General features: G+C 54.9%; 1 protein-coding gene across 1 annotated transcript; it reads right to left on the bottom strand.

Annotated features, from left to right (window-relative positions):
* Positions 1–1,744: 1,744 nt before the first annotated feature.
* DNMT3L (DNA methyltransferase 3 like) lies at positions 1,745–17,428 on the bottom strand. Its single transcript, XM_059685949.1, is given in 12 exon segments — positions 1,745–1,954; positions 1,957–2,096; positions 3,793–3,878; positions 9,825–9,964; positions 10,459–10,534; positions 11,329–11,417; positions 12,452–12,539; positions 14,657–14,828; positions 15,701–15,813; positions 15,890–15,969; positions 16,957–17,001; positions 17,323–17,428. Coding segments are annotated over 12 exon segments (1,161 nt in total). The 3' UTR covers positions 1,745–1,928.
* Positions 17,429–22,195: the final 4,767 nt, after the last annotated feature.

Below are 22,195 nucleotides of genomic sequence, written 5' to 3' on the forward strand. Positions count from 1 at the left end.
ATATATATATATATATATAAATTCTCTCTCTTCTCTTCCTACTCCTCCCCTGGCTTCCCTGAATTTCCTCTCCTCCTTCTCAGAGGCCAGACGCCCTCTTGGTCTCAGGCAGAGCTGTCTGCACCATATCTTGAGTGCGTGGCCAGAGAGACAGTTTCCCGGCTCCTTCTCCGATGCCTTCAGCTTATCAAAACATTTTCCCCAACAAGGACTGCTTCCTGCCTGAGAAGAATTCTACCACCCGCCGTGAAGATCAAAACATTTCCCCTCATGTTAGCATCATGCCTGGGTTAGAGATGTGTTCCGAGATCCTCCAGGAAACCCTCAGGAGGAATGTTTTTGTGACAAACCGGGAAGATATCAAGAGCAAGAACGGACTCACAGAGCACATTACAGCAGGAAAATTTCCAATAAATCCTATTGTTTTTAGGAAATAATCTAGTTCAAGAGCTTCTAAACCAGAGGAAGGAAAAGGAGGGACAGGAAGAGGAGGGAAAAAAGGAGGCTTCATCCGCAGGGGCCTAGGGGAGCATCTGGGTCTTCCCCTTAGTATCATTATGAGAGAGAGAGAGAGAGATTATTTTAAGGACACTGGAGCCCACAGGTGGTGCAGAACGCCGAGGTCAGCCCTGGTTCCTTCAGTGGCTTGCATGAGGCCCATCGTCTCGGTCCCATCAGGCTGCTAGAACAGAGCACCACACACAGGGCGCTGGAGGCTGGAAGTGGGGGGCCGGGGAGCCAGCACAGTCAGGTAGGAGCCCTTCTCGTGGTCCTCACATGGTGGAAGGTTCGCTGGTGCCTCTTTGACTCGGGCGCTGATCTCAGTTTGGAGTCCGCTCCAAAGGCCTCACCTCCTCACACCTTCATGTGGGGTTAGGACCTCAACATATGAATGAGGTTCGGGGACCCACCCACCGTATGGAGGGCGGTCTGCTTTACTCGGAGTCCCCCGACTTAAATGTCCATCTCACCCAGAACAATGTTCGAACACATGTCTGGGCGCCTGGCCCAGCCAAGTTGACAGAAAATGAGCCATGACACAGCTAGTCTCCTTAACAATGTACGTATTTTTAAAAATCTTCAACAAAAGATCCAATTTTAGCCCAACCTTTCTTCCACAAAGTGTCTCACATCCCACGAACAGTAGTACCAAGCCCTGGCCGTCATGCCCAGGACAAGCTGAGTGGTCAGTGACCTCAGCCTAGGTCCCTTTGGGGGGTTCCTGGCTGATCTGGAAAGATCCCTTTAGGTTCCAGCTCGAACCCATGCTCTGCAAGGGTCTCCCCTCCGCGGAGCCCAGCAAGGATGGGAAGGCTGCACACTGCACAGCGGGTTAGGGTATCTGGCCTCCACCTCACTGCTGTCTCCTCATCCCTTCTCCCTCCCTTTGCTCACCAAGCTCGGAGTTCTGCACTTTGCTGAGGCCTGGGCTGCTGTGTGGCTGCCAGTGGGTTGCGTGGTCGCGTGACAGCATCGCTCCTGCACCTGTGGGGCGCCTGCCACAGGCCCCTGGGCAGCGTGTCCTGCTCGTCTTTCTCACCCACAGCCCGTGCCCTACAGCATAAAGGCCGTGCGTACACATCAAAACGCCAAAAATGACCACTAGCCCGCGTAATAAGAGTGTTTTTAATTCCTCACACAGCACACAGAAACACTTTCAGCAGCACACGTGCACTGGGACATCAGGGTGTTGTCCCTGGTGAGACGCCGGGCACTTCGCCCCCTCCCGGGAAGGAGGGTGGGGGTGGGGAGGAGGGGCGGCGGCTCCATCTCCAGACCCAAAGGGAGAGGGGCCTGGGGCCACCACGGGAAATCCAAGGTCAAGCAAATAAAATAATCATTTGAAGAGGACAATGGAGACAATATCAGGAAAGTTATCTCGGTTCTAAGAAAAGTCTTTTTTCTCTTTTCGCGGTATAATGACTCACTTATAAAGAGGAAGTGAGTTCGGTTGAAAATACTTGAAATATTCTCTCAGCGGGAGGAAACACTTCTTCACCAGCGAGGCCGGCCCGGGGGCAGCAGCGGCCCGTGCCCTCTGCCGGTCCTGGGCCAGCTGGGACAGCTCCTCGGGGGGCACCTGGCCCGAATGCCTGCTGCGGGGGAGAGGGCAGCCCGTCACCCACCAGCTCCACGCGCTCCCAGGGCAGGGCTGCCGGCGATGGGCGGGGGGCTGGCTGGTGCCGGTCTCTCCAGATTATTCAGTCTCTCCCATAAACACCCCGTCCTGCTTGCATGTCCTGGTCCTCAGGGGACGAGATGGCCCCACCCCTCCCACCTCCCTCGGTCCTGTGAGAAGCTGCTGAAAGGCCGAGGCCGAGGGTCCCCCAGGACAGATCTTGGCCCCCATGGGGAGTCCCCCTTTCAGGGAGAAGCCGGCATGATGGAGAGACCCCACAGAGAACAAAGTCTTTCCCAAGGAATCCTGATCTACCCAAGACCGAGAGACCTGAGCAGGGCCCGTGCTGCAGACCCTGCTTGAGGGGCAGGTGGGTGGGAGAGCACCGGACCCCAACTTGCAATGTGATGCAACCCCTGGGACTCCAGGCTTCGTGAACATGGCGCCCAGCACTTGGTCTCATGCTCCCAGGCCCCCACTGCCGTCAGACACATTCCCTGGTTCACTTTGGAAGGCCAGGGATGAGGTGCCAGAAACATGCAGGGCTCCTCCTGGCAACCCCCCTCCCCCCACCAACCCCCCCTGACTGGCAGCCGCCCACCCTCTCAGCACGATGAAGTCTGCCTTCGGTGAGGGGCCCCTCCTCCCTGTTAGGACAGCAGGAGCCTGAGCGGACCTGCCCTTCAAAGCAGGGGCTTCCAGCCCGTTTCCGGGAACCAGCTGGGGCGGGAGCCAGCTGGTGGGCAGGGCAGGAGAACAGGCGTAAGCACCACCCGCAGAAGGACCGTCCTGGCTTCAGGGAGAACACAGCCCGGAAAGCCGCCCCACATTAGCCGCACCTAACACTGATCCTAGGCGTGGGCCTGGCGAGGGGAGCGTCTGGGCCTGGGGTGGGTGGGGAAGGCTCCAGCAGCCACTGTGGGGAGGAGACAGGACCCGCTGCCCCCGAAGATGCGAAGGTGCGTCAGTGACTCACACGGGGCTGCCCGGGGCGGGGTGCCACGGGGGAGCCAGCTGCTCCCTCCAGGGCAGGACCGTGTGGGATGAGAGGGAGCCCGGGCAGGTGTCCCGGAGCAGGCTGCCCGAGGAGCAGGTTGACACGGCCCAGGGGGAGGGGGTGTTGCGGGAGGAGGTGGAGCAGAGAGAATGCTCAGGAGCAGGAATAGTCGGGAGAGTGTCTGGTGGGTGCGGAGGGGTGTGCATGGGCTTGTGTGAGTGTGTGTCAATGGGTGGGGGGTGTGAGTGCGGGAGCTTGTGTGAGTGTGTGTCAATGGGTGGGGGGTGTGAGTGCGGGAGCTTGTGTGAGTGATTGTGTGTCAATGAGTGGGGGTGAGAGTGAGCGGGCTGTGGGGGTGATTGTGTGTCAATGAGTGGGGGTGAGAGAGTGAGCGGGCTGTGGGGGTGAGTGTCCGGTGTGTAGGGTGGGCTGTGCTGCCGAACCCTGCGAAGTCCTGGGGTGAGAACCTCAGGAGCATCCGTGCAACAGCTTTTGGGGAGCAGGTCCCCAAAGTGGAAGGGGTGTCCCTGACCTTGAGCACGCCCAGAATTCTTGGGTTTGCCTCAGAGACCCACCAGACATAGGTCCCGACCTGGGCAGAGAGACTGCTGGGCATGGCTGGCTCCCTGCCCCCTCAGACTCCTGTCTCCTTGATGGCCAGTGTCACAGGAAATACCTCTTCACGGCCGGGATGTTGCTCCACACATGCACGGCGTTCCGGACGGCTCTGCCGCAGGTGTCCAGGATGGTCACGGGGTCTGTCTGGGGTGGAAACATCGGCTGTGGATACAGGTGACCTGGACAATAGCCTCTGTCCCCTGGGGTGGCCCACAGGCCTTGGCCACTGTGGGAACCATGTGTGGCCCTCCGAATTGGGTCAACAGTCTTCCCAGACTGTCTACGTTCCCCAGTCCACACTGCTGCACATCACATCTTACCTTTATATATAAAAGGCTAACATGCAAAGTGTCCCCTTGGGAGTTCAACCTGGAGTTCTATCACTTGCTGTGATGTGCACTGACCACCAGGGGGTGGCGCGGAACGAAGGAAGGCCTGGCCTGCAGCCAGAAGGCCTGGATCGGCCCTGATTGCTGGCCAGGCCTAGGGACCCTACCCATGCATGAATTTCATGCACTGGGCCTCTAGTTTTCCTTATAAATCCCTAATGAGGGAGGGGAAACTGAGATATTATTTTAAAACGTTTAATTGGTTGTTGGTGTTTTGTTCCCAGGGTCATGTGACCCAGGGACGCCCTGCCATGCAGATCAAGAGTCTGTGGTCTTTGTGTCAAGGGGTGTGTGTCTCAGGGACATGAGCGCGGTGCTGGCAGAGGAGGCTATCGTAAAGGGCCTCTGCTTCACGGCGCAAGTGGCCGCCCGGCCCTGGGGTCACTGTCTCCCTAAAAGGCCCTGGAAGGACAAGGGAGGAGAGAACAGGAGGGACAGACCTTCCACCACTGGGAGGAGGAGCCTCAGAAGGGAGAGGGGCATATAGGAGAAACTGAGGCAAGAGGTCATCATCCCCCAACACACAACGAAAGGTGGCCTTGACTCTACCTCCCCAGACTCAGGGGCTCCAGAGAGGCCCATGCAGACCCCACCACCCTGGACACACAGCCTCCTCCTGTATCAGCACCACCCTGGGAGGAGAGACAGCTGCACCGTCAGTGGCCGGTGGCCGGAGCCCACGGGAACGGTACCTACAGCTAGCAGGTTAAGATGTTCCCAGCCACCAGCAGGGACAAGGTTCCACAGCAAGATGGGAGCAGTTATAGAAAGTAAGGGAAGCCCTAGCCGGTTTGGCTCAGTGGATGGAGCATCAGCTGCGGACTGAAGGGTACCGAGTTCGATTCCGGTCAAGGGCATACCTTGGTTGCAGGCTCCTCCCCATCCCGGGCCCTGGTCAGGGCATGTGCAGGAGACAACCTACGGATGTGTTTCTCTCATATCAATGTTTCTCTGTCTTTCCCCTCTCTTCCACTCGCTCTAAAAATAAAATCAGTGGAAAAATATCCTTGGGAGAATAATTTTTAAAAAAAGAGGTTGATTTCCACACCTAAGTTGATTAAGAATGAAGAGACGAGAGTAGTGAGATGAAGCGTTTAAGGAAAGCTAATACACAAAGCCAACAATGTCCATTACAAAAAGTAAAATAAGAGAAGTTCCCTTTTTTGGCTACTTCTAATTTGGAACCAATTTGGATCTATTAAATGTATATAAAAAAACAATAAAAATCAGGATTTTTGCTTACCTGACTGCTGTTATGTGGCAACATGTTAGAGTTTTGAAAATCCCAGAGTCGTTAAGAAGGAGAAATAAGTACAGACAGGGAAGTACAAGAATTGCGAGGCCACCTTGCTCAACTCCATGAAAAGCTTTTTAAAATTAAAATGAAACGGATTATGTTCTAGGAAAACAGAACTGGAAAACAGAACTTGCCAAATTGATCTCCAAAAAAATCCTCACAGATTTCTGTTCCCACAGAAGAGCTAACTCCCATTTAAAAATAACAGCAACAGCCCTAACCAGTTTGGCTCAGTGGATAGAGCGTCAGCCTGTGGACTCAAGGGTCCCGGGTTCGATTCTGGTCAAGGGCATGTACCTTGGTTGTGGGCACATCCCCAGTGGGGGGTGTGCAGGAGGCAGCTGATCGATGTTTCTCTCTCATTGATGTTTCTAACTCTCTATCCCTCTCCCTTCCTCTCTGTAAAAAAAATCAATAAAATATATTGAAATATATATATATATATATATATATATATATATATATATATATATATATATATATAAAATAACAGCAAGAACAACTAAGCCAGACCATTTCACAGGAGAATTCTGTCAATTTTCCAAATAATTTTTATGAATCAAGCTTAACAATGGTACCCAAACCCAACAAAGATGGCACAAAACAATAAAACCACATACTTCTCTCTCTCATGCTGGTCACAGCAAAAACCCCAAAATTCAGCAATACGTTATGTTAGCAGACTATACATCATGCACCACTAAGTGGATTTTTTTCCCGGAATGCAAGCACGGTTCATTATTAGGAAATCTATTAATATATTATACTAGAGGCCCAGTGCATGACATTTGTGCACTGGTGGGGGGTGTGGGAGGGGGGTCCCTCAGCCCGGCCTGAGCCCTTTCACAATTCGGGAGCACTCGGGGATGTCCGACTGATGGCCTTAGCACTGCCGTGGGGGTGGGAGAGGCTCCCACCAGCACTGCTGCACTCGCCAGCCCTGAGAGCACACTGACCACCAGGGGGCAGCTCCTACATTGGGCGTCTGTCCTCTGGTGGTCAGTGCGTGTCATAGCGACTGGTTGTTCTGCTGTTCAGTCGATTTGCATATTACCCTTTTATTATATAGGATCTTATTAGTACCTTGAAAGAGAAAAATTATCTAATTATCTCCATTGGCATTAGAAAGAACATTTGACAAAATCCACCAGCTATTTTTGATAAAATTATTCACAAAATAGAAATCGATGGAAACTTCCTTAGCCTAGTGAAATCTACCAACCTCACCCTCAGGCCAGCATCAGCTTAGCCGGGAAACACTGGCAGCGTTTCCATGGAAGTCAGGGACAAGAAAGACCGCTGCTGTGATTCAATGTTGTCCCAGAGGCAGCAGCAGGAGCCAAGAGAAAGGTGCCCGAGGTGTAAAACTCGAAGGAAACCACCGTCTCAAGTGGCAGGTGATCTGCTCAAACACCTAGAAAGTCTAATGGAACCTACTGAAAACTACGATAAATTAGAAGGTCATTCGAACAGGCAGCAGAAGCAAAATTAAGGCACAGCAATCAATAGCCTCCTATGTGCAAGGCAAAACCAGTTAGAAGAAGAGACGAAGATCCCAGCTGCTACAGGGCACTTGGACAAAAGTAACAAGAGCTGCACCAGAGAGCTGGTGCCACCTGGGCAGGGCCAGGAAAGCGGGCAGGGGGGAGGTGGCAGGGGCCAGGACAACCCTGCCCCTGCCGCCCCGAGGCCACCGGGCCACCTGTGGAAGTGACAAGCACTCGCATGCACTCCTTCATCGCATCTGTGCCTGTGGGAGCAGGTTCATTCATTTGGTATGTCCATGCAGAGTCAAACGGAGGAAAGTGAAACGAAACAAAACACAAACTAAAACAAGGAAAGAGGAGGTCCTCCGTACGGGAGGATCTGGTTCTGGGAAAATGAGCCGGACGCAGAGGAGGAGGAGGAGGAGAGGGAGGACACGGAGGAGGGGCAGCGTGGGCAGAGCCGCTGCATTTGCATAAAGAGCCCTGGAGGTGACCAAGAGACTGGAGGGTGGACAGATGGGGGTCAGGACGGCAAGGGCACTGTTGGCCTTACGTTTGGATGTGGAGCGCGCGCCCTGTGAGGAGAGGACACCAGGCTCAACCGGGGGCTGCCCTGTGCGTGGGGAGGGACTCAGCCCTGGGCAGAGTTGGCCCTGAGTCCTGGCTGCCCTCAGGGTCAGGATTCAGATACACGGAGAGAAAACACAGTTGTCAGTGCCCCGGAGGGTGTGTGTGTGAGTGTGGGATTAGATGTTAGTGTGTGCCAGTCGGAGGGTGTGTGTGTGTGTGAGTGTGGGATTAGATGTTAGTGTGTGCCAGTCGGAGGGTGTGTGTGTGTGTGAGTGTGGGATTAGATGTTAGTGTGTGCCAGTCGGAGGGTGTGTGTGTGTGTGTGTGTGAGTGTGGGATTAGATGTTAGTGTGTGCCAGTCGGAGGGTGTGTGTGTGAGTGTGTGGGATTAGATGTTAGTGTGTGCCAGTCGGAGGGTGTGTGTGTGAGTGTGTGGGATTAGATGTTAGTGTGTGCCAGTCGGAGGGTGTGTGTGTGAGTGTGGGATTAGATGTTAGTGTGTGCCAGTCGGAGGGGGTGTGTGCGTGTGTGAGTGTGTGGGATTAGACGTTAGTGTGTGCCAGTCGGAGGGTGTGTGTGTGTGTGAGTGTGGGATTATATGTTAGTGTGTGCCAGTAGGAGGGTGTGTGTGTGTGAGTGTGGGATTATATGTTAGTGTGTGCCAGTCGGAGGGTGTGTGTGAGTGTGTGGGATTAGATGTTAGTGTGTGCCAGTCGGAGGGTGTGTGTGTGTGTGAGTGTGGGATTATATGTTAGTGTGTGCCAGTAGGAGGGTGTGTGTGTGTGAGTGTGGGATTAGATGTTAGTGTGTGCCAGTCGGAGGGTGTGTGTGTGAGTGTGGGATTAAATGTTAGTGTGTGCCAGTAGGAGGGTGTGTGTGTGTGAGTGTGTGGGATTAGATGTTAGTGTGTGCCAGTCGGAGGGTGTGTGTGTGAGTGTGTGGGATTAGATGTTAGTGTGTGCCAGTCGGAGGGTGTGTGTGTGAGTGTGGGATTAGATGTTAGTGTGTGCCAGTCGGAGGGGGTGTGTGTGTGTGTGAGTGTGTGGGATTACACGTTAGTGTGTGCCAGTCGGAGGGTGTGTGTGTGAGTGTGTGGGATTAGATGTTAGTGTGTGCCAGTCGGAGGGCGTGTGTGTGAGTGTGGGATTATGTTAGTGTGTGCCAGTCGGAGGGTGTGTGTGTGTGTGAGTGTGGGATTATATGTTAGTGTGTGCCAGTAGGAGGGTGTGTGTGTGAGTGTGGGATTAAATGTTAGTGTGTGCCAGTCGGAGGGTGTGTGTGTGAGTGTGTGGGATTAGATGTTAGTGTGTGCCAGTCGGAGGGTGTGTGTGTGTGTGTGAGTGTGGGATTATATGTTAGTGTGTGCCAGTAGGAGGGTGTGTGTGTGAGTGTGGGATTAAATGTTAGTGTGTGCCAGTCGGAGGGTGTGTGTGTGAGTGTGTGGGATTAGATGTTAGTGTGTGCCAGTCGGAGGGTGTGTGTGAGTGTGTGGGATTATATGTTAGTGTGTGCCAGTAGGAGGGTGTGTGTGTGTGAGTGTGGGATTATATGTTAGTGTGTGCCAGTAGGAGGGTGTGTGTGAGTGTGTGGGATTAGATGTTAGTGTGTGCCAGTAGGAGGGTGTGTGTGTGTGAGTGTGGGATTAGATGTTAGTGTGTGCCAGTAGGAGGGTGTGTGTGTGTGAGTGTGGGATTAAATGTTAGTGTGTGCCAGTAGGAGGGTGTGTGTGAGTGTGTGGGATTAGATGTTAGTGTGTGCCAGTAGGAGGGTGTGTGTGTGTGAGTGTGGGATTATATGTTAGTGTGTGCCAGTAGGAGGGTGTGTGTGTGAGTGTGGGATTAAATGTTAGTGTGTGCCAGTCGGAGGGTGTGTGTGTGAGTGTGTGGGATTAGATGTTAGTGTGTGCCAGTCGGAGGGTGTGTGTGTGAGTGTGTGGGATTAGATGTTAGTGTGTGCCAGTCGGAGGGCGTGTGTGTGAGTGTGGGATTATGTTAGTGTGTGCCAGTCGAAGGGGGTGTGTGTGTGTGAGTGTGGGATTAGATGTTAGTGTGTGCCAGTCGTTTGTGCACCGCATACGGTGGTGTACGTGGTGTGTGCGTGTGTGCGTGTGCGCATGTGCACAGGTGGAGAGCCCGGTGGTGTATCCTGTGCGTAGTGTGAAGGGGACACCCTCTGAGGCCACCGTGAAGGGGTCATGCCCTAATGGCAAGGCGACCCTCAGGGTCCCTGTGAACCCTGAAACCCGAGGCCTCAGGGGTCAGACCCTAAACCGCCACCCTAGACCCAGGCTGAGTGTTCTGGAGGAGGCCGGCCTAGCTGGCGTCCAGAGACCACCCCCTGCACGCACCTCCAGGAAGCGTGTGGCGATGACGCGGTCGTCCTCGGTCAGCATCAGGTTGTCCACGAACATCCAGAAGAAGGGCTGTGCGCCGCCGGGCCGGGGCCGCGAGTACTGCAGGACGCGGTGGAACTGGAACAGGTACCAGCCTGGGGGACATCGGGCGCGTCTGGCTCTGCCCGGCGCTGGCACGGGCGCAGGGGCAGGGAGGGGTGGGGGCTGCGGAAGGACCTGTTCCGCGTGGCCGGTCTGGGCCCTCAGCGCCCGCTACTGCCCAGGATAGTTCTGTGCCCCTAGGGCCGGCTGTCACCCAGTGTGCTGACCCAGCCTCACCCAGCGCCCGCCTTTAAGGTGCAGAGGCGGTTAAAACGAGGCAGGGCTTGCAGGTGGAAGGGGCAGGACAGGGTCAGAGGGGCCTGGGATGGGCAATGGCCTCACAGGGGACCCATGTCAGAGCACATCACACGGTACTTGCTGAACGTGGACATTTCATGGATATTAATCAGTGATCCCTCAATGAAGCCGTTTTTATAAAATGCTGTCAGTTTGTAATTCCGCCCTCCCAGAGGGGGGTTGGTGGGCCATGGGGCGGGGGGAGTTTGGGATGAGAGGGCCCAGGTATTGGGGCAAAGGGTGCTCTTACCCGGAGGGTGGTCACAGGCCTGGCGGAGGGGGGGTGTGCAGCCGTACACGAGGTCAAACGGGCCCCACTCTTCCACCTGCAGGACACGGGACAGGGGGACGCGTGCAGTGTGGGCGGCCTGTGCCAGCAGCAGGCTCCCGTGTGCCCAGCGGTGGCACCCACAGGCGGGCAGTGAGGCCACCGGGTCAGACCCACCAGTGACCTTGTCAGTCACCATCGGCCTCGGGACCCTCGGGGCTGCCTGTCATCGCTGCAGAGGGGCTGGCCCTCCCCGGTCACTGGGAGCCCGAGTGACTGCCCGTGGCAGGCGTCACCCTGCAGGTGGCTCCCGGGAACGTCAGTGCACTGACCCCGGACTCGGGCTGTGAAGTGCTCCAGCCACACTGGATGCTGTTAGGCACTTGGTCCGAGGCCTCAGTCCAGGACACAGGAGATGGCCTTCAAGGAGCCAAGACATTTCATGGTGGAAATGTATGTCTGGGGGGCGTTTTCAATCGGCCCAGGTTCATTTTAGAGGGGGGTGGGGATTCGCCCCCTCTCTGGGCAGCACCATCACCGGTGGCGGGACTGGCCCCTCGGATTCCAGCAAGTTGAACAGGAGGTTTGGCCGATCGCTCTACTCTGGGCTGTGGCCAGTGTGGGGGCCAGGAAAATGCCCCTCTCATCTCTCCTACAGCAGGGCGAACCGCCAGCAACTGTGAGGATGAGTGCCAATTCCTGTGAGACCCTCACGTCGGCCAGGCTGGGGCCAGAGCTGGGCAGCATCTGGGCAGCACCTGGGCTGTCCGCATCCCCCTGCCCACACCCCCACCCGGGACTGCATGCACACCCTCTTCCATCTTGGCGCTTGGATGGACATGCTGTACTCACGTTCCTCCTCACCACGTTGGTAACATCATCCAGATATTTCAGTCTTCCTGAGCCAGAGACACTTTCCAAAAAGCCCAAACTCGTCAGCTCTGGGTGAGGAAAAATAAGGGCACAGAACGCGTTGACTCTGAGCCCAACCGGAACCAAAAGGCCCACAAATGACCCAAAAAGCAAGCTTTATCTTTCCAGTGACTCGATGGGGACTGGGGAGGGACTAAGGATGAAGGTGTGTTGCATCATAAGCGAAGCAAGCCAACTCCCCGAGTACTGATTTGAGAAAGTCAGGCGGATTGTGCGATGTCGGCCGCACCCTGGGTTAGGAAATCCAGATGGCACCCGGCCAGGCTGAGTGACGCGGAGGGTGGGCTGCTGGAGCCCCGGCCCGCCCTGCCCTGGAGAGTCTGTGGCCGGGGGGGGGGGGGGGGGGGACAGGAAGAGCCCGGAAAGGACCTTACAAATGGGCTCGGGGATGTGTCCCTGGCGGGAGATGAAGGCAGGGGGCGTGGCCTGGCTCCCGGGTGCCTTCAGCTGGAAGTTGTGCCCACCGTGAGTCTCAGCCCCTGGCGTGACTCGGTGCTTGAGGCTCAGTGACCACTGCTCAGGGCGGGGAGCACAGGCCAGAAGTGGGGCGGGTTCCCATGCCATTTGGCCTGGGACTGGGATGTATTTCCATGCATTCACTCTTGTGGCTGCAGAGCCCAGAAAATCTGTGATATCCAACGGCACCAGCAGGGGGCGGTCAGCTGGGGGTCCAGAGAGGCACACCCGGGCAAGGCTGGAGCGCAGCAGTGCTGGGCCGGACGGCTCACTGCGAGTGAGGGTGCTGGGAGCCCCAGGAGGGGCGGGCGGCCCTGCAAGGTGGCCAGGGGTGTGCTGGTCTCTGAAGTGGACTTTGTGCGTGGTGGCCGTGGGCAGAGAGCCAACGTCTGCATTTCCTTTCCAAGGCACGACTCCTGAGGGAGTGAGCACCAGGGCTCCTGCACCCTCCCCCCACCCCCAAAGGGAGCCTCAGCCCCTGGAGTCGCCCCAGGTGCTCAGCAAGTGACACTGGGAACATTCTAACAACCCCCTCACCCCCCCCCCACACACACCCCAGGATAGGCAGGCGCATCACCACACTCACCCTTCCTGATGTCCCCAAAAAGGGACAGCACGCGGACGGGCTCTCTCTTCCACACAGGCACCGTTTTATACATCTCAAGGGGACTCTCCTATTTATTAAAAAAAAAAAAAGAAGACGACGCTCTGGGCGGAAGTGGTTACAGAGCCCGTGAATCACAGGGAGGCTCCCTTCTGGCCAGCAGAGGGGTCCCCTGAGCAGAGGCACACCTGGGGCACCCCTGCCCAGGCGCTGGCCCGCCCTGACCTCACTGCGCACCCCCAGGCCGGGCCTCCTGCCCTGAACCCTCCCCAGACCATCGCTAGAAAGGAAGGCAGGTGTGGCCTTCCTGTGTGAGGAAGACAGTTCCGTGGGGGACACTTCCTGTGCATGTCTTGGGGAGAGCCTCCCATCGGGGGCTTCTGAATACACGCCACCTATTCCACCCCATTCCTCTCCTTCCTGTGTGGGCTCTGAGCGCAGCCCCAAGCCACCTAGCACCCTGAACGTCACTAGCGGGAGGCCCTCCCAGGCCGACGACCGAGGCCTCTGCCCTGTCTCAGCCACGAAGAAGCCAGAAGCCACACCAGAGACAAAGGATGATGCCTGCCCTCCCCTTCCCTCCCAGGACGCCCGGGAGACTGTTGATCCATTTGGCAAACAAGCCCCCACAGAGACCCCAGCCCCCAGGAGGTGCACGTGGGGGAACCTGGCCTCCTGCAAGCACGGAATCAAGCCGCCCACTGTCGAGACCAGGCCTGAGTGGGGGGGTCTGCCTGTGTGGGAGGCTGGCAGGGGAACCCCAAGCCACACGAAGGGCCTGCCTGGGCGCAAGCAGACAGGACAGCACCCACACAGGCAGCGAGTGAATGGGCAGGGGATCCTGGGCAGGGCAGGTGTGCCCACGCAGAGGAGCGTGGGCATTTTCTTGCAAAGTGAAAGTCCTCCTGCAACTTGCAAGCCTGGTCGTCCCACACCGAGGTGGACAGTTTCTGCCACTAGGTGGGCCATGGGGCACAGGGGCAGCTGTGACTGAGGGACACTGTGGGACGCGTGTCCTGGTCCCCGGCTGCACTGCAGGCGCAGAGCTGCTGCCCCCTGCACCTGGCACTGGGCTGGCGTAAGGACGTTTCCAAATGTCAACTTCATGTTCTTGCAAAGTGGAAAGTCCTGCAACTTGCAAGCCTGGGTCGTCCTACACTGAGATGGACGGTTTCTGCCACTAGATGGCCCCAAGGAGGTTCTATGAGGAGTACCAGTGCCTGCTCTCCAAAAAGCACCATAAAGACACCTGCAAAGGTCGTTGTAAATGCACACATGCCCCCAGCCCGTGTCAGGGAGAGTGTGGGACGGCACGCCCGCCTGTGCCCCCTATGGGTGGGCCCGACAATTCTGTGTGCAAGTCCCCAGAACCGGTTCTGGCTGTGGGCCCCTGTCCACTGCTGCATCGCCAAGCACCCTCCCTCGCCCTCCTGTCTTAGTTTTCTAGCACAACCACAACAAATGGGAATAAACTGTGGCCACGAATTTACTCAGGAGGCCGAAGTCTTTAATCACTGGTTCCCGCTCAGAGTCTGAGGGGGACTCTGACCCAGGCCTCTCCCCAGCGTCTTGAGGGGCTGGCAGTCCTTGGGGCCTGGCCGTGTAGACCACACTCCGACCTCTCTCCCCAGAGCCACACGGCCGCCCTCCCCGCTGTGTCTGTCTCCAGTCTCCTCCCCATTCTCTCTATGACAGGTCACTGCATTCCAGACCCACCCTAATCCAGGAGACACAGATCCTTAACTCAATTGCATTGGCAAGGGCCCTATTTGCAAAACAAGTCACCTTCACAGGCACCAGGGTTAGCACTTGGATGTGTTTTTTGGGGTCACAGTTCATCCCACTGTGATGAGCCCACTGCTCCTGCCTAGATCCTGGCTCCTGGCTGTGACTTCAGCCCTCGAGAGGCCCTGGTCTAGCCGGCTGCCCAGGCGTTTGTGCCCGTCTCCTGCCCGCTACAAACACCTGATTCCCAGGCTGGCACAAGCCCCACCGCCTGCTAACGTAATTGGAAAGCAGACCATCGCTCGTGGAACCTGCTGTCAGAGAGAAAGCACATTTGCTTAAAGGCCTTTCGTGTCACCTTGTAGCAGAGCAGGTGGGCATCCTGCAGCTAGTGGCCAGAGGAAGCCAGCAAAGCTGGGGCCCCTGGCACCGGTCCGTCCTGTCCAGCGAGCGGCTCCTTACCGGATCCTGGTCATAGAAGGCCTTCAGCCGCTCCCGCCACTTCCTCCTGCGCTGCAGCAGCCCGTTGCGGGGCGAGGGCAGGCACAGGAAGCACACCCAGTTACTCATGGCCTGAACTTTCCCCGAGGTCCCGGGCCCCACCAGGGTGTCCACGCACTCGAAGCAGTAGCACCTAGAGCCACACAGAAAGCCAGTGATTGAGGTGACTTTGCTTTGGCCACCGACAGACACCACGGGCCGCCTGCAGGCCCAGGAGAGCCTGCCCTCACTTTGGAGTGAGCTCTCAGAGCCGCACCCGGGCTCCTGGGAAAGACAAAGTTGGCCCTGTTCATCTGCACCCACACAGTGGGACGGTGACACTGTGGACGGGGGGGGGGGGGGGGGGGGGGTGGGCTGTCCCTCTTAGGGACCTAGAGGGATGGGAACCAAGCCATCTGCAGAAGACAGTGGGCTGTTTATGGGCAAGGACAGATTTCAGAGAACCTCCTAAGCCACCTGTCTTCCCCCAACCCTGGAGCCTGGGACACAGTTAAGCTTTTCCAACATCAGTGGCGGGGGGGGGGGGGGGGGGGGCGGGGGCGGTGTGATGGGGGGGGGAGGACATGGGGGGGGGGTGAAGGCAAGTGCAAGGATAGCCCCAGGGGACTGAAGGGGAGGGGACTATGAATGGAGCTCATGTTGGCATGTAAGGAGGCATGAACATGCCCCTCTGCCTGTCTCCCCCTTCCTCCCGCCCTGACCAGCAGCCCCCAAGGGTGCAGGGTGTCCGCCCTCCGTCATGATTGGGGGAGCAGCTACGTCTTGGCGAGAACAATAATAAAAAGAAAAATTGGAAACACAAGTCTTTTGACGCCCCACCTCCCATATGTCCAGGCTCGACATCAAATGAAATGTGTGAGATGGAAATTGAGAGCTCTGGAGAGAGTCATCCCTTTGTGGCCCCGCCCCCCCCCCCCCCCCATTCTTAGGTGCGTGGCTGAGAAGGATGGACTATCCCAGGGTCCTTGGCCTTCACCCGGCCCCCCCGGGCACCCCTCGCCTCACCGCGTGCAGTCGGGGTTTTCGCAGATGAGCAGCGTCTGCCCCGCGCAGCAGATGCAGCAGTAGGACTGGTACCCGTCCTCATCGTACAGGAAGAAGTAGTCCCGGAACTTGTCCTGGGAGAGAGCCAAGCAGCCGGTGCCCCCTCTGCTCCCGGGGGCCTCCCCAGCCGCCCCTCGGCTCCCGGCTTACCTTGCAGGGGCAGCACATCCCGCCCTCGAACAGGGGGTGCTGCCTGCACACCTGGAAGCTCCCACAGCAGATGCACAGCTCTAAGGGGACAGCCAAGGGGCAACGGGTCACGACCCCACCAGGCAGGGCCACAGGCTTGGGGAGAGACTTAACAAAAGAGGTGCAAGGCCCCTACACGGGAACCACTAAACGCCGTTGGAAGGAAAATCTGGACAACTGGGAAGCCGTGTCCCAGGTCATGGTGTGACGTCTGATCAAATAATTGAAGGGACACCCCCTCCCTGGGGCCTGACCCTTAGGCCCCGTCACAAGGACATTCCCTTTTTGCTTAGACCACATTCCACTTGCTAATAAGACCATTATCTCTCCCCTCCAGGACCTCCCTAGGCTCTGGACCCGCCCAGAGAACTCTCCGCCCAGAGAAAGCCCGCCTTCGGTCCTGGCAAACCTGACTGCCCGTCCCTGGGTGCTGGCGCCATTTTAGGGCGTCTGAGGACCTAATGAATTCATAATCCCTCACCCCTTTGGCCTCGCGCGTTCCTCCTTCAGTGACCCTAACGCACGGATCGGATGGAACATTGTTAAAAGGATGAGCCTGCCCAAACTGAACTACACTTTCCTCTCGAAATCCCAGCTGCCTTCTGTGTGTGCGCGCCAAAGTTCACAAGCTGATCCTGAACTGCATATGGAAATGCAAGGACCCCAGAATAGGCAAAGCCGCAGAGAAAACAAGTAGATTTGCGATTGTCTAATGTGCAAGGGGGAGGTGAGGAGGAATGGGGAATGACTTGGGGCTGGGTTTTTTGGGTGTGTGTGTGTGTGATAAAATGTCCTAGAATTAGATAGTGGTGATGGTTGCACAACTCCGGGAATGTAAGACAGGGAACTGTGTACCTTAAATGGAGCCATGGGGGCTGGGGCCCTCGGAGGGAGATGAGCAGCAGGGCACCAGCTACGCCCGCTGCCTCCTTCCTGGATGGAGGCCTGTGTGAGGCTGCAGCCAGCGGGGCCAGAGCTGGCTGACATCCCCTTTACCTGGGGGTGTGGGCACGTGTGCGACCACTCACCTTCTATGGCTCGCTGGTTAACCTTGACTTCATATGCAATCAGATCTGGAAAAGAAAGTTAAGTGGGGCCTTGCTCCTTCTCCCTGCCTGTCGTTTAAACACAGCCACAAGTGAGTGTCACACGTTGATTTTCTGAAGCCACAGGAGCCAGAGGACCCCACTCCCACCCCCACCCCGTGGCCTCTACCTACCTTTCCTGCAATGTTACCCCCCACCCCAAGCTTGAGGGTGGGGAGAGCCCCTGGGTGGGGCCCTCCCTACCCCAGCCCTAGCATCTGATCTACGTGTGGATATTCGAGAAGCCTGGAACCCAGGCCTGGGGTTGGCATCCCAAGCGATGGGCCCGGCACCCAGAGGAGCCCTCACCTCTGCGGGCCTCGGGCGAAGGGGTGGGCGACTGCTCACTGGAGCCCACCACGATGATGTCCATGCTGCACTCCGCCTCGGGGTCCATGTCTGGGGCAGCTGCCATTGGACACCGTCCGGGAGACAGGACAGGCACAAGCAGGGGGAGGAAATGGTCCCACAGCCTCTGCCTTGGAGCCCCTGGCCCCCCTGCAAGGGCGAAGGGGCCCAGCACCCAGCTCGGCCCCCACCCACCTTCCACAGTGACACCCACCCCTCCCAACCCCAAGGAAGGTCTTCCTGGCAGGAAGGCTGGTGGTGAGAGCCAACCTTGAGAGAGCTTGGTGTGGCCCCTGTGCCAGGTCCCTCCCCACCGTGGCCCCAGCCACAGCGAGCAGTAAAGGGAGAGGCCTTGGAGGGGTCCAGAGCTAAGACCCATGCAGCCGCCGCCTCCATCTGCACCCACCGCCTCCGTCTGCACCCACCAACAGCTGTGAGCCCCCCGGCCACTCCCGTACTCCAGCCCGCAAATGTCCCCCAGATCTGCTGGACCCTCAGGCAGGAGGCGAGGGAGAAGGAGAAAGGGCCTCACGGATTTCACAGGGCGACTGCCACGGCTCCTCTTCCAGCTGCCCGGCGGGGTCAGGGTCCGGGCTGTCCAGGCGCTCCAGGCTCAGGGTCCCAGGGGAGGAGAGGGCCATGGGACCGGGGAAGGGGCCTCCCAGGAACCCGCAGGAACAGGTCAGGTGGGAGGCCCGGGGGCCATTGGGTGCGGGGGCTGAGGAGCACTAGGGGAGGGGGCGCAGGGTCCCCCAGACGTGCGGGGGAGGGCAGAGCAATCTTCTGTGTGAAGGTGTGTTGGGTGAAAGGGTGAGGAGCTCCTGCAGGCAGCTTATATGGGTGGGTGGGATAGAAGGTTCCGGAAGGGAGGAGGGGGAGGAGAGGTGGGGTGGGGTTAAGTGCTCAGTGGGAGGGAAGGGGCTTGGGGGCAGGGTGAGGGGGCTCAGTAAAGGGATGCTAAGTGAAGTATGGAGCTGGGTGGCGGGCCAGGGCTGGAGCTCAGTGGGGGAGGGGCGTGGCACTCCTGGGCGGGGCTTAGGGGGCTCAGTGCTCCGGGCGTGGTGGGGGCAGGGCTGGAGGAGGAGGGGGAGGGAGGAGGAGGAGGGGCGGGGGGAGGGAGTTCCTTGGGGGCTTAGGAAGCTGGGTGGTGTCCACCGTGGGGGTGGAGGTGAGAGGTGAGGAAGAAGGAGCCAGGAGGCATTCACTTCGGTGGGATGGGCCAAACGGCACTCAGTGGGGGGCGGTGCGGGGAGGAGTTGGGGGTCTCAGGGCTGAGGCTGGGAGTAGGGGAGACCCTGGGGGCATAGCCCTCTGACCCCATTGGGTGCCTGCTGGCCAAGCCTCCTGACTTCCCCTGACAAACACCTCTACCAGGTGATCAAGGTCAACATCAACAGGGACAAGTTGGCTTGACAGGGTGCACCCAAGATGGGCTGTGATGTGAGGTGATGAGAATGGCAGGTCACCTCTGTGGTTTTCCTGCCTCTACCCATGAGAAAGCACCAGAAAATTCCCGTAGAGCAGCGGTTCTCAACCTTCCTCATGCCGCGACCCTTTAATACAGTTCCTCACGGTGTGGTGACCCCCGATTTCATTGTTACACATTGAACATAATTAAAGCATCGTGATTAATCACAAAAACAATATGTAATTATATATGTGTTTTCCAATGGTCTTAGGCGACCCCTGTGAAAGGGTCGTTCGACCCCCAAAGGGGTCGCGACCCACAGGTTGAGAACCGCTGCCGTAGAGGGCCACTGGGCAAAAGGCCTGCCTGTATTCCTTTAACCTGCTCAGGCCATCGACAGCAAAGACAGTGTGACAAACCCTCACTGTCACAGGGAGCCTAAGGGGAGGTGACAACTAACTGTCCAGGGGGATCCTGGGGTAGAAAACGGACATGAGGGGAGAATGTCAGTCAGCTATGGCTTATTCATTTGGTTAATAATAATGTATCAGTATTGGTTCATTCAATGGAACAGATGCATCACACGAATGCAAGACGTTAGTAGGGGAACCTGCGAGGTTCATGGTAACTGCATGGCTTTGCACAATTTCTGTAAATAGGAGACTTCTAAAGTTGTTTTTTTAAACAATATGCAGTATTACTCACTATAGTCACCATGCTGTACATTACGTCCCCATGACTTACTTTTTTTTTTTTTAAATATATTTTATTGATTTTTTACAGAGAGGAAGGGAGAGAGAGAGAGAGTTAGAAACATCGATCAGCTGCCTCCTGCACATCTCCTACTGGGGATGTGCCCGCTACCCAGGTACATGCCCTTGACCGGAATCGAACCTGGGACCTTTCAGTCCGCAAGCCGACGCTCTAGCCACTGAGCCAAACCGGTTTCAGCCCCATGACTTACTTTAGAACTGGGAGTTTGACCTCCTTCATCCATTTTACCTACCGGCCCCCGCATCTGTTCTTCATATCTACTGAGGTCAGGGGGTTTTTTTTGTGTTTTTTTTTTAAGATTCCACATATAAGTGAGATCATACGGAATTTGTCTTTCTGTCTGACTTATTTCACTTAGCATAGTGCCCTCAAGGTCCATCCATGCTGCAAATGGCAAGGTTTCTGTTTTTTATGGTTGAATAGTATTTCGTTGTACCCATCTATACCATAATGTCTTTATCCATTCATCCATCTGTGGGCACTTAGGTTGTTGCCATCTCTTGGATACTGAAAATAATGCTGCAGTGAAGATGGGGGCGCAGATATCTTTTCCAGTTAGTGCTTTTGTTTTCTTTGGATAATTATCCAGAAGTGGAGTGCTGGGTCATATGGTAATTCTACGTTTACTGTTTGAGGAATCTCCACACCGTTTTCCACAGTGACTGCACCAGTTTACATCCCCAGCAACAGTGCATGAGGGTTATCTTTTCTTCACATCCTTGCCAATACTTTCTTCCTGACTGTTTTTGGTAACAGCCATTCTGACAGGTGTGAGATGAAAGCTCACTGTGGCTGTGACCTGCATGTCCCTGGTGATGAGTGATGTTGAGCATCTTTTCATGTGCCTGTTGGCCGTCGGTATGTCTTCTTTGGGAAAATGTCTATTTACATTTTCTGCCCATTTTTAATTGGATTTTCCCCCATGAGTCCCTTATATATTTTGGATATTAGCTTCTTATCACATATATTATTTGTAAATATCTTCTCTCACTCATTTTGTTTCCTATATGTGTTTGTTCATTTCTGGGTTCTCTATTCTGTTCTACTAATCATTGTCTGTTTTTATGCCAATATCACACTGTTTTAACTACCAAAGCTTTGTAATGTAATTTGAAATGAGATAGTATGATACCTCCAGCTTTGTTCTCCTTTCTTAAGACTGCTGTGGCTATTTGGGATCATTTGTGGTTCCATACAAATTTTAGGATGGTTTTTCCTATTTCTGTGAAAAACGTCATTGGAATTTTGATAGAGGTTGTATTGAACCTGCAGATTGTTTTGGATAGTATGGATGGTTATAACAATATTAATACTTTCAACCCATAAATATATTTAACATACATTTATATAATGCATATTAAATACATACTGTATATTTAATGTATGACATAATATATATAAATTATTTAGAATATATAGTCAAGTTAATTCACTATTTTTTAAAAGTGGAGGGAAGAGAATTTTTTTTTAATTTTTGGTAAGAGTTTAATTGAGCCAAACTGAGGACATATGCCAGGGAGCAATATCCCAGGTGCTCTTTGGGATAAGTTTTGCAGCTTTCTTTTTTCTTGAACAACTTTTTTATTTATTATTTTTTGAATTGCTTTTAATTTTTCAATTACAGTTGACATACATTATTATATTAGTTTCAGGTGTCCACCCCAGCGATTAGACATGATGTACATAACTTACTAAGTGGTCATTCTGATAAACTCACACTCACCTGGCACCATACATAGTTATGACAATATTATTGACTATATTCCCTCTGCTGTACTTTAACATCCCCATGACTAGTCTGTAACCACCGATTTGTATTGTTTAATCCCTTCAGCTTTTACACCTACCCCGCTCCCCTGCCCTGCCCCCACCCTCCCCACCCCCCAACCCCCTGCTATCTGGCAACTGTCAAAATTCTCTTGATTAGTCTCTTTCTGCTTTGCTTGTTTATGCGTTTTATTTTCTAGATTCAATTGTTGATAGATATGTGTGTATTGCTGTTTTAATGTTCATATTTCGCTGTCTTCTTCCCTCCTTCTTCTTATTCTTGACCCTTTAACATTTCATATGATATTGGTTTGGTGGTAATGATCTCCTTTAGTTTTTCCTTGTCTGGGAAGGTCTTTATCTGTCCTTTGATTCTAAATGATAGCTTTGCTGGGTAGAGTAATCTAGTTTGTAGCTCCTTGCTTTTCATCACTTTGAATATTTGTGTCACTCCCTTCTGACCTGCAAGGTTTCAGCTGACAGTCTGATGGGAGCTCCCTTTTAGGTAACTAACTGCTTTTCTGTTGCTGCTTCTAAGATGCTCTCTTTGTCTTTCACTTTTTGCATTTTAAGCATCATGTATCTTGGTGTGGGTCCCTTTGAGTTCATCTTGTTTGGTGTCCTCTGCGTTTCCTGGACTTGTATATCTATTTCTTTCACCAGGCTAGGGAATTTTTCTGTTAGTTTTTTCAAATAGGTTTTTAATTTCTTTCTCTCTCTCTCTCTCTCTCTCTCTCTCTCTCTCTCTCTCTCTCTCTCTCTTCCCCCCCCCCCTTCTTCCAGCACCCCATGATGCAAACATTGGTACACTTGAAGTTATCCCAGAGGCTCTTTACACTATTCTTGTTTTCTTTTCTTTTTATTTATTTATTTTTTATTCTTTTT

Source organism: Myotis daubentonii, chromosome 3, assembly GCF_963259705.1.
Source record: "Myotis daubentonii chromosome 3, mMyoDau2.1, whole genome shotgun sequence".
NCBI classification, from domain to species: domain Eukaryota; kingdom Metazoa; phylum Chordata; class Mammalia; order Chiroptera; family Vespertilionidae; genus Myotis; species Myotis daubentonii.